This window comes from Colossoma macropomum, unplaced genomic scaffold (genome assembly GCF_904425465.1).
Source record: "Colossoma macropomum unplaced genomic scaffold, Colossoma_macropomum, whole genome shotgun sequence".
Lineage (NCBI taxonomy): Eukaryota > Metazoa > Chordata > Actinopteri > Characiformes > Serrasalmidae > Colossoma > Colossoma macropomum.
The window spans coordinates 393,417-406,253 of NW_023494806.1; the positions used below are offsets into that span (position 1 = coordinate 393,417).

The 12,837-nt window shown below is 42.7% G+C and overlaps 1 protein-coding gene across 2 annotated transcripts in view; it reads right to left on the reverse strand.

Annotated features, from left to right (window-relative positions):
- The window catches only part of slc39a14 (solute carrier family 39 member 14), a 50,395-nt gene that overhangs the window by 6,827 nt on the left and 30,731 nt on the right, over positions 1 to 12,837 (reverse strand). The window contains exons 4-6 of one of the 2 annotated variants that reach the window (XM_036598207.1): positions 8,559 to 8,728; positions 3,642 to 3,764; positions 426 to 608 (exon numbers count right to left, since the gene is read on the reverse strand). In XM_036598207.1, coding sequence (XP_036454100.1) covers positions 426 to 608; positions 3,642 to 3,764; positions 8,559 to 8,728 — 476 coding nt within the window. The remainder of the gene's footprint in view (positions 1 to 425; positions 609 to 3,641; positions 3,765 to 8,558; positions 8,729 to 12,837) is intronic. The other variant, XM_036598208.1, reaches the window with a different exon arrangement.

Genomic DNA, 12,837 nt, shown 5'->3' on the forward strand with positions numbered 1-12,837 from the left:
TAAACTGCTGTAGCTGAATGGGTGGAGCTCAACTGCTGTAGCTGAATGGGTGGAGCTAAACTGCTGTAGCTGAATGGGTGGAGCTAAACTGCCGTAGGCTGAATGGGTGGAGCTAAACTGCCGTAGCCTGAATGGGTGGGGCTAAACTGCCGTAGCTGAATGGGTGGGGCTAAACTGCTGTAGCTGAATGGGTGGGGCTAAACTGCTGTAGGCTGAATGGGTGGGGCTAAACTGCTGTAGGCTGAATGGTGGAGCTAAACTGCTGTAGCTGAATGGGTGGAGCTAAACTGCTGTAGCTGAATGGGTGGAGCTAAACTGCTGTAGCTGAATGGTGGAGCTAAACTGCTGTAGCTGAATGGTGGGGCTAAACTGCTGAAGGCCGAGTGGGCGGGGCTAAACTGCTGTAGGCCATAAGTGATGCTCACCTGCACCGTCTGTGTGGTGCTCAGCATTCGGTCCTCCTCTGCGACCCCCCTGATCTCTCCATCCACTCTCGGCAGAGACACTCCTCCTCCCGCCTCTCCGTTCTGCAGCTTCTCCATCACTCCATCTTCCACATCACCGTTACCATAGCGATCTACAGGGAAATGACTGTGACCATGACCTCCCTGAGAGAGAGAGAGAGAGAGAGAGAGAGAGAGAGAGAGAGAGAGACAAAGAAAGAAAGACAGAAAGAATAAATGGAACCAAGAAAGAAAGCAACAGAGACAGAAAGAGGGAGAAACAAAAATAGAGAGGAAACTCAAACTGAGGCTGCTCTGAGAGGTCAGTGTAAATCCTGCTGTTGTCCACTGGGGGGCACACTTCACCAGCTCACTGAGTTACACACCGACTGCACTGAACTGTTCTTTTTTTTTTTTAAATTAACATGAAATTGAAATCAGAAATTTGAGGCCAATATTCCTGAACCCCACCCATAACCCCCCCCCCCACACCACACATTCCTCTATAACACATTCCAGCTCCAGCACTCCTTCATCTGTTCACCTGTCAGTGAAAAATGAGAGTTATTGTCCCAGAATCTCCTGTTTAACTGGACCAGCAGCTTCACTGCAGCCAGAACAGCGACCGCACTTCACACACTTCACTGCTCATCACTGATCATAAACCACCAATGAGGTCGCATAAACAACAACCAGCACAACATAAACACTCGACTAATAACTAAACTAATAATCTACTACATTTGCTTTAATAAAAGATAAAAATAAAATTTACAGTGTTTGACAGAACTTCAGGATTTTACTATATAAATAAATAACACACACACACACACACACACACACACACACACACACACACACACCGTGTACATATTTGAAAGTCAATAATACAAATCACATAAAATTAAATATGTAAATAAAGGTGCTGTGCTGTCAGACTGAATGTATACATTTCCTAAGGTTGTTTATTAACGATGTATTAGAGTCTCAGTGATAACGTAATGATCAGCTCGTGTTCATCATGTTAAATAAAGAGCTCCTGCCTGGTTTTATGGTAAGTCGGTCACAGTTTTCAGGCAGTAAACAGAATTTCCACTGAAGTTCTGGTTGAAAACTGACTTTCTGATTACAAACTGAACTCGTGTTGAATTTTCAGGTCATAAAATTAATTTTCTTTTTTCGTCATCAAGTGATGTTTGTTGTCAAAAAGTGGTAAAATAAATTGTCTCTGAATTTTCGGTGAATGTTCCAGACATGAACTGAAATTACACCAGATTTTATAGCTGTAAACTGAATTTTCTGGCCATAAACTGAATATCAATTACTTTTCTATTCGTAAGTGAACCAGGCACTACAGCCGTCCAGCAGGACATTAAAAATCAATATCGGTCAGCTGAACTGGACCCTCCATCCTCAAACAGAGTGAACTCATGTCACTGTGACTAAACCAGCCCAACACGTTGATCACAAACAGACAGGTTAAAGGTTAAAGTCCACAGTAACACGAATCGTCCAGTAAACAAATTAGTGACCTTTTATAATCCTCGACCAGAAAAGCTGAAATCAGGAAATCAGTTAATGTAGTTAAGAATTACATCTTTATTCCTGGTTATTAACTCACACATAAATATATATAAAACAGGGCTGGAAATGAAATTAACTCTTCTGTCCAGCTGCAGTTTGTGGCTTTCAAAATCTACCAGCCACTCAGTTTTTAACCAGCCACTCTTGTATGAACTGACTGTGGAACTGAAGATGAAAAATAATACAAGATCAAAATTTTCTGATTATTTAGGAAAACAGGCTGTTTTATTTCACAAGGTACATATTTAACCTCTTATGGACAATACTGATATTCTCACACACACACACACTCACACACACACACACACACACACACACACACACAGTACACATACACACACACACAGTACACACAGACACACACACAGTACACACACACACACACACAGTACACACACACACACACACTCACACACACACACTCACACACACACACAAACACACACAGTACACACTCACACACTCACTCACACACACACACACACACTCACACACACACACAATACACACTCACACTCACTCACACTCACACACACACACACACAGTACACACTCACACACTCACTCACACACACACACACACACACTCACACACACACACACACACACACACACACACACACACTCACACACACACACACACAGTACACACTCACACACTCACTCACACACACACACACACACAATACACACAATACACACACACACACACACACACACTCACACACACACACACACACACACACACACTCACACACACACACACACACACACACACAGTACACACACACAGTACACAGACACACACACACAGTACACACAGACACACACACACACACACACTCACACACACAGTACATTTACACACACACACACACAGACACACACACACACAGTACACATACACACACACACAGTACACACACACAGTACACATACACACACACACAGTACACACACACAGTACACATACACACACACACAGTACACACAGACACACACACACACACACACACACACACACACACACTCACACACACACACAGACACACACACACACACACACAGTACACATACACACACACACAGTACACACAGACACACACACAGACACACAGTACACACACACACACAGACACACACTTAAAAAAAGACAAAAAAAAGGTTCTTCAAGGGGTCTTTAGGTTCTCTGCATGGTAAAATGGTTGATGGAGAATGTGCTGTAGATGGTTCTATGTAAAACCTTTTTAAAAATGGTTCTATATAGCACCCAATAGGGTTCTTCTATTGTTACGATGTCAAAGTTATAAAAATAAAAGAACCCTTTTGGGTGCTACATAGGTCCCTTTTCAAAAAAGGTTCTCTATAGAGCCGTCTACAGCACATTCATGCACGTTCTCCACCAATCTGTAGAGCGATTTTACAATGCAAAGAACCCTTTAATCACGCAAAGAGCTCTTTGAGTGTTCATGGTTCCATTTTCCTTATAAAAAGACCCCTTAAAGAACCATCTTTTATAAGAGTATATGTATATACACTGTATGTTAGGGTTATGTATATATATATATATATATATATATATATAAATAAAACGTCCAGCAGTGGAACTCTTACCTTCTCTTTGGGCTTCAGGATCATCTTGAGGACTTTTTCGGTGAAGAAGAACAGATAGAACCCTCCAAAAACCACCGCAGACTTAGACACATAGTACGCCTCCAGAGGGTCAAACCCAAAGGCCTACACAGAGACACACGGTCAGCTCGCCGGTCACTGGTCACACTACTGAATAATGACAATCACTCAGGTCTAATAAAGGTGTGACGATGTTCATAATACAGTGTGTTAAATTACACAAAGCCACTGTACAGTGTTTATATAATGAGGCGTATTCGTGGCTTTAACTGTATTTGTGTGCACAGATGAACATACAGTGTGATATGAATATGAGACGGTTTATTAGAGTTAATCTAGAACCCAGACCAAACCACAGATGTTAACCAGACAGGAACCCCAATCATGAATCACCTCTGACCTGCTCCCCTCGGCACTGCCTGCAGGTCTCAACTCACCTGGTGGGTTTGTGACAGGTGGACAGCTCAGGAATGTCCAGCCTCTGTCGATACTGTTAAAGCGACAGTTTGAGCAGAAGCCTGATTTACCCAGTTTCCCCTCTCGCCTCACACTGGACACGCAGGGTGTTAGCACTGGAGCTACGAAGCTAACGCGGTTAATGGAAGCTCATACTCCCCAATTAGCATGGTGCTAACATGCTGGCTATAAATACGGACTGAAATATTGCTAAAAAAAACGCCTGAGCAGTTAGCACCAGGCTAATCGGTGGAGTACAAGCTTCTACTCCATGTTAGCTACATTAGCCTCGTAGCTTACAACTAATAGAAGCTTCCCCAACTAGCATGGTGTTGAAATGTTAGCTATAAACATGGACACAAGCATAGCCAGAACTGTTTGAGCTGTTAGCACAATGCTAATTGGTGGGGTATAGGTTTCCACTACTTGTTGGCTACATTAGCCTTATAGCTGAGAAGTAAAGGAAACTATAGAGCACCAACTAGCATGGTGTTGATATGCTGTCTATAAACATGGACTAAAGCATGACATCAAAACAGACTGGGCAGTTAGCACAATGCTAATTGGTGGGGTATAGGTTTTCACTATTTGTTAGCTACATTAGCCTCACAGCTTAGAAGTAATGGAAGCTTATAACCCACCAACTAGCATGGCATTGACATGTTAGCTATAAAACATGGACTAAAGCATGACACAAAAACAGAGCAGTTAGCATCATGCTAATTGGTTAGCTGCATTATCCTCGTAGCTTACAAGTAATGGAAGCTTATAGCCCGCCAACTAGCCTGGTGTTGACACGTTAGCCATGAACATGAACTGAAGTATTGCTTAAAAAACTGCCTGAGCAGTTAGCACCATGCTAACTGGTGGTGAACAAGCTTCTATTACTTGTTAGCTATATTAGCCTCGTAGCTTACAACTAATAGAAGCTTCCCCAACTAGCATGGTGTTGAAATGTTAGCTATAAACATGGACACAAGCGTAGCTAAGAACTGTTTGAGCAGTAGCACAATGCTAATTGGTGGGGTATAGGTTTCCACTACTTGTTAGCTACATTAGCCTTATAGCTGAGAAGTAATGGAAGTTATAGCGCACTAACTAGCATTGTGCTGACATGCAGTCTATAAATATGGACTAAAGTAAAGCTAAATAACTAACTCTCTGGGAAGTTAGCAACATGCTAATTGGTGGAACATAAGCTTCCACAAATTGTTAGCTATTAGCCTCATAGCCTACAAGTAATGGAAGCACATATCCCACAAACTAGTATGACACTGATATGTTAGCTATAAACATGGACACAAGCACAGCCAGAACAGACTGAGCAGTTAGCGCCATGCTAATTGGTGGAACATAAGCTTCTATTCCATGTTAGCTACATTAGCCTCGTAGCTTAGAAGTAACGGTAGCTTATAACCCACCAACTAGCCTGGCGCTGTTAGCTACAGCCTCGTAGCTCCACACCCAGATCAAACGTTTAACACGTCTCGGCTGATTAACTACACTCTTAGATGGTTCTTCAGTTAAGGGTTCTATATAGAACCATGAACACTCAAAGAACCATTTGTATGCTTAATACTTCTTCAGTTTGATGGAGAATGTCACTTTTCTATATATAGTTCTATACAGAACCTTTTTCAAAATGGTTCTAGGTAGCACCAAAAAGGGTTCTTCTACTGTATACAAGCTTGACATCATAACAATAGCAGAACCCTTTTTGGTGCTAGATAGAACCAACATATTCTCCATCAATCTGAAGAAACATTTCACCATGCAGAGAACCATTTAAGCATGCAAATGGTTCTTTGAGTGTTCATGGTTCTATATAGAACCATTGTCTATGAAGCCCTTGCAGAACCTCAGCGAGGGGGAAACTGGAGCACTTCTGGCCGAACTACCGCTTTAAAAACCACCAAAGCAGCCGAAGGGAGGGGAGGGGTCAGAGGTGTCTGGATTGGGCCACCACAGCTCAGACTCCTCAGGACTTTTCTGGCAAAACTGACCACCAAACGGCCTCCTCCGACTGGACGGCAGTGATCGGGAAGAGAAACGTTCCAAATTTGAATAGTGATTATTGATTAAATCTGATTTCACAGCCGTATTTGATTGATTGGTTTGATAAAAGGCCACATCACAGAAAAATCGATAAACAAGGACATTCCAGTGAATTTAGTGACGAATCAGGATGGTCCAGGATTGAAATTCAGGATAATTGGTCTCTGATTGGATCCGTGTTGGGATATTTACGGTCTTTTCCTCGTTACGGTGGTCCTCTGAGTTTGGGAGAAGTTCGGGGGGTCGAGAGCTGTTGGCTGGAAAAGGCCGGATTCTTCAGCACCAAATAAAACAGAACTGCACTTTAAGGAACACTGAAAGGTTCTTTAGAGTCGGAGAGTTAAAACCGCTTATATCACTGAGATTCACTGAGAGGAGTCGCTGACGGAGTGTTTCCCCCATAATTCAGTGTGTGAGGTAATCAGAGAGATTCAGAGTGGTTTGGTGTGAAATGGTTCAGATGTCTTTACAGTGGTGGTGATAGGAACCAGGGGTCGCCATGACTACAACACAGATATAGACATTTTATTTACTATCCAGAACCACCAGTGAACCTACACGAGTCTTCTGAGTTTATATGGAATGTTGATGATGGAAAATAGTGGAAAATCTGAAATAATAAGTTTTCTTTGGGGACTATTTTGCCTCACAGCGCCCTGCATGTATCCCTCCACCATGAATGGAGTTTAAGTTCTCTAAACTATCATAAAACAGCGTCTCAGTCATCAGGCAGTGAATTCATAACCATTTCATGTAGGAACTTTCTGTGAGGGAGCTTTTAGAGGTGGACGTCTGGTTCCTATCACCACCACTGTGAACAGTTCTGACTCTGTAAGTTTCTCTAGAAACCAAAACTCTCTGAACGACTCTGTTCACAATTAACCACTTAATTATGCAGAGAATGTTAAAAATTCTCCTTTAAAGACGATGTTTTTGTTGTAAGTGTATGCGTGTGGTCAGATATGTGTATAGTGATTGGCTTTGAATGCAGCCAATCAGATTGTGCTTTATAAAATCTTATTTAAAAAAAATAATAATATAAAAAACTCTTTTTATTTATTTTTGGCCAAACTATTGATTTAAAAGCGATCAAAGAGGTTCAGACTTTCAAAAACAGCCAAAAGAGATTTTATGGGCCAAAATTTAATTGATCATTATTAATAATAGCGATAAACAGTTCTTCTGCTAAGCCATGTAGTTTATTAGTAGGCTGTGGTTGCCAAGCAACGTAACAGTCCTACATTTTTCAGTGGTATATGTTATATGGGTTTATGGGTAATTATTATTTTATTTTTTTTATTTTACTTTTATATAGTGTATATGAAGTTACACATCCTCTACACACGTCTGCATATTTTAATACACAATTACTGCATATTTACAGAATTAAATACCTAATTTGCATTTTCAAAATTATTGCACATTTTACATGTTCAGCTCCTTTTTCTCTTTTTAGAAAATGATAAAAATCAGTAAATTAATAAATATTGTGCATTAAAATTAGCAGAAGTGCCATTTAACTTCAGTAAGGTGCGTTTTCACTTATATTTAATAATAATTTGGCCGCAGATGTTAGAACTTTTGCTTATGACTGTATTTGTAAGTTTTTGTACTGTGGAGGCATTTTTAGACCTCTTTATGATAAATTTAAAGACTTCAGAAGACTTTATCTGTGAGAACGCTGTTTACATTCGGTCTTTACTTTTATTCTAAAATCTGGAAAAAGGTAAAATGCTTCTATTAGCATGTGCATGCTAACATTTGATTGGTACATATTTCAAAACGTTAATATGCTTTGAAAAAAGGCGCATGAAGCCAAGACAGAACCGAAATACAGCAGTAAAGCAATTTAAAGTTACAGTGATTTTAGCTTTGATAAGTGGCGTTGGACACGACGCAGAATGTTCTTTTAGAAATTAATGACTAAATGCAAATTTGATATGATAACCGATTTTTGTTTGCACTAATAAGAACAGATGGCGACACACTGGCTAAAGATTATTCCACTGTTTCCTTTTTAACCTGGAAAACTACGGAACTTAACGTATCGTCGCTGTCGGAACAAAAAACCTTGCCGTGTTAAATTTTTTGACATATGAAAACGCTAGCTGCGTTAAAATGAATAAAATCGCTGAAAGATAAATGATGATATGGATCATATCTATGCATTTTATTAATTCTACAACACTTTTACTCAGATTTCAGAAACTGGACGCGTCTGTTTAACTGATTACCCATCGTGTCAGTGACTCCTCTCCTCTAATAACCGCAATATAAACACCTTTAAAGCGCTCAGCTTCTCACTGAAGCCTTACGGAGCGTCTCTCACTCTACAGCTGCTGTTAAAGGTTCCTAAGCAGAGGAGAACCGCAGTGTGGGTCACTCTACCTCGGGGATGAGCTGAAAGAGGGCGTTGGAATAGAGCGTGCCGATGGCCAGAGCTATGAAGTAGAGCAGCAGCCGCTTGTAAAAGGTTTTCCTCATGAAGGGCACCACGCTGGCGCCCACCAGAGAGCACAGCGAGATGACCGTTACGCACAGGAAACCATACCCCCACACTGGGGCGAGAGGGGGGGACGGAAGAAAGAGAGAAGAGAGAGAGAGAGAGAGAGAGAGAGAGAGAGAGAGAGAGAGAGAGAGAGGTGGATTAATTCATGCATTGACAGATTATACAGGGTGGGATTTGGGAGCAGGACAGTGGGATCGACACCTTGAGGGGAGAGAAAGAGGAAAAATGTTAAATTTGAACCCCACAGTCCATCAGAGTGCGTCTGATCAATCAGTCCGAGTCTCGGAGGCGACGGCGCTCCTTCATCAGACTGCAGCTCCTTCACTGAGGACGTCATGCTCGATTTCAGCAGGAAGAGGAGATCCGTCAGGCTGTGATTGAGGAGGAACTGTAAACAGTCCAGCAGCGGAACGCCGTGTTTTTGGTGACCATCAGGACAAAAGAACACAGAGGACCCCCACCAGAACTTCAACGCTCTGAAGAACACCAACAGACCCCCCCATTCAGGACCACAAACAAACCCACCCCAGTGCCTGAGGGGGAAGAACAGACCCCCGCACCGTTCTCGCCTCCTCTATCCTCCCATTCAGACCCTCAACAGCACTCATTTACCTCTTTACCTCTAAGTTCACAGCTGTTTCACAGACGGTCAGAGCACAGACGGCCACTGTTGGCCCACTGACGGGAAAGGTTGGCGGCCCCCCGGCTTTATACTCAGGAAAAATGCCACCTGTACTCGCTTACAGTCCAGTTTACTGAGTCTTCCTTCATTTATTTCTTTCATTATCTGCTGTAAACGAGTGTAGTAAACAATTTTAATAGCAAAATCATAAATAAAGCCGGTTATTCAGCTGTAGCCATTCTAGCAGTGTCAGCAACAACATTCTCAACTAAATCAACTCACAACAGCCTAGTTATCATCTTTTTCTCTCAGTTTGTACTATTTGTCTTAGTTTATTTTCCAAAATAAAAGTCTGTGTGCCTTTAAAACCGGTTTGACGAGATTAGTAGCTGGTTAGAGCTTAGAGTGTACAGGACAGTAACACCTATCTAGTCGATGTTACTTAGCAAAGCTCTTATCTTTTGCGATTAAAGCCAAATACAATCCCAAAAGGAGGCAATTTAATTTACATTTTGGGAGGATGGAAGTGGGACATGCTAGCATACACGCTAATGTTCTAGGTAGCTGCCCCAGCAAACAGAAGTGAGGACCCTGTTGGGCTTCATCCTAAAGTTAGGACAGGATTTAGGAGGTTTAGTCTAGTTAGGATGTTTGTGTGATGCTGTTTTCTTATCTGGAGTTCATGATGAAGAATCATCTGTAGAGAATCTACAGGGGGCGATAGTGGACCATTCAAATAAAGAGAGACCTAACAGTCTTATAATAGGGGGTGGGGTGGGGGGTGAACTCACTATTCACCATTCTTCTCCCTCAGTTTCCTCCCTCACTTCCTCAGAGTAAACAGGGTCTCAGTGAAATCCCCTCAGGCTGAACTGACCCGTCATTACTGAGACACATACAGGTGTATCTGCAGGCTCCTCAGGCTCCATCACCTCCACCATCTCCACATTCAGAGACCCTCCGTTAACTCAGCTAACAAGCCGACCGCTCAACAGCTCTGAGGATCAGTCCTGCTGATGAACCGCTCTGAGAGACGATACGGGGCTTTTAAAAAGCTCCTAAACTTCCATTTATAATGAACCCTTCAGACTGAGATTCACAGCACTTATATAAACGTGGGAACACTGAAATAACTGGAACCCTTAAAAACATGGTTCTTCAAGGGCTCTTCAGTAAAGACAATGGTTCTATATAGAGCCATGAACACTCATGCATGCTTAAAATGGTTCTCTACGTGGTGAAACGGTTCTTCAGATTGATGGAGAACGTGTTGAACACCCTAAAGGGTTCTGCTGTTTTGATAACAAGCTTGTAACAATAGAAGAACCCTTTTTGGTGCTGTATAGAACCATATACAACACACTCTCCATCGATCTGAAGAACCATTTAAGCATGCAGATCTTTGAGTGTTTATGGCTCTAAATAGAATCACTGTCAATACTAAAGAACCCTTGAAGAACCATCTTTTGGAGAGTGCACGCCTTTAAGCTGGCATTAGTACAGAGCTTACCCAGCAGTTTCAGAGTAGCTACAATTAAACAAACATTAAATCCTATTTTTATTGTAAAATGGGTTTCAGTGATATTAAGGACTGCGGTAACAGAACAGACCTAATTACGTTATATAAAGAATAATGGTTTAATATACGTTATAATATATAAACTTTACTTAAACTGTGAGTGTGGATAAAAGGCAGGCAGACACTCAGCGGGCAGAACGGAGGTTAGCCTGGTTTAATCTCTTAAATACAGAGATACAGAGTGCTGTGAGGAACCAAAGAACCCTGAATCGGCAAAACAAAGAAATCTGACCTACATGATACATGATGACTCAGCGAGAGAGAGAGAGAGAGGGAGAGAGAGAGAGAGAGAGAGAGAGAGAGAGAGAGAGAGAAAGAAAGAAAGAAAGAAAGAAAGAGAGTGAGTGAGTGAGTGAGTGAGTGAGTGAGTGAGAAAGAAAGAAAGAGAGTGAGTGAGTGAGTGAGTGAGTGAGTGAGTGAGAGAGAAAGAGAGAAAGAAAGAGAGAAAGAAAGAAAGAGTGAGTGAGTGAGTGAGTGAGTGAGTGAGTGAGTGAGAGAGAGAGAGAGAGAGAGAGAGAGAGAGAGAGAGAGAGAGAGAGAGAGTGAGTGAGTGAGTGAGTGAGTGAGTGAGAGAGAGAGAGAGAGAGAGAGAGAGAGAGAGAGAGAGAGAGAGAGAGAGACTGTCTTTCTGTATCACTTTAAAGTAGAAAGCTGGAGTTAACATCCAAACCAACCGATAAAAAGAAGAATAAATCCTGAATAATGAAAACGTGAGAATAACGCAGCACCAGGTTTCGCTCGTTTATAACTGTATAATAAACACAGCTGAGTGTAAATCTCACGGCTGTGGTTTCATCACCGCTTCACTCCAAACCCAAACACACCACCACGAAGAAGCGAAACACGAAACAGGAAGGAAGGAGAGCCACGCTGAGATCTCTGCGGGTCGCCGTTCAGTTGTTTTCTCTTTCTGAACCTGATATGATGAGGATGAGGAGCCCGAATGCTCCAACCTGCACTGAGGAGCTTCAAAACCCACAGATTTAATCCCCTAAACTGAACTGGAGACCGACTGATACTAACTACACCACTGATACACTGACAATGGGGCTACACCCGCTCCCATGGTTACCCTACACCCGCTCCCATGGTTACCCTACAACTGCTCCCAAGGTTACCCTACACCCGCTCCCATGGTTACCATACACCCGCTCCCATGGTTACCATACACCTGCTCCCATGGTTACCCTACAACCGCTCCCAAGGTTACTCTACACCCGCTCCCATGGTTACCCTACAACTGCTCCCAAGGTTACCCTACACCCGCTCCCATGGTTACCCTACAACTGCTCCCAAGGTTACCCTACACCCGCTCCCATGGTTACCATACACCCGCTCCCATGGTTACCATACACCTGCTCCCATGGTTACCCTACAACCGCTCCCAAGGTTACTCTACACCCGCTCCCATGGTTACCCTACAACTGCTCCCATGGTTACCCTACACCCGCTCCCATGGTTACCCTACACCCGCTCCCATGGTTACCCTACACCCGCTCCCATGGTTACCATACACCCGCTCCCATGGTTACCATACACCTGCTCCCATGGTTACCATACACCCGCTCCCATGGTTACCATACACCTGCTCCCATGGTTACCCTACAACTGCTCCCAAGGTTACCCTACACCCGCTCCCATGGTTACCATACACCCGCTCCCATGGTTACCATACACCCGCTCCCATGGTTACCCTACAACCGCTCCCAAGGTTACTCTACACCTGCTCCCATAGTTATGCAACATCCATTTCCATGGTTACTCTACACTCATTCCCATATTACACTGTACCTGTTCCTCTGGTCAGGCCACACTCATTTCTACAGTTACGCTACACTGTTTCTACAGTTGCATCACATCTGTTTCCATGGTTACGTTACATCCTTTTTTCATTTTTAGCTATATCTTTTCACGTGTTTACACCACACTTTTCAAATGTTACCCTACACCTGTTTCC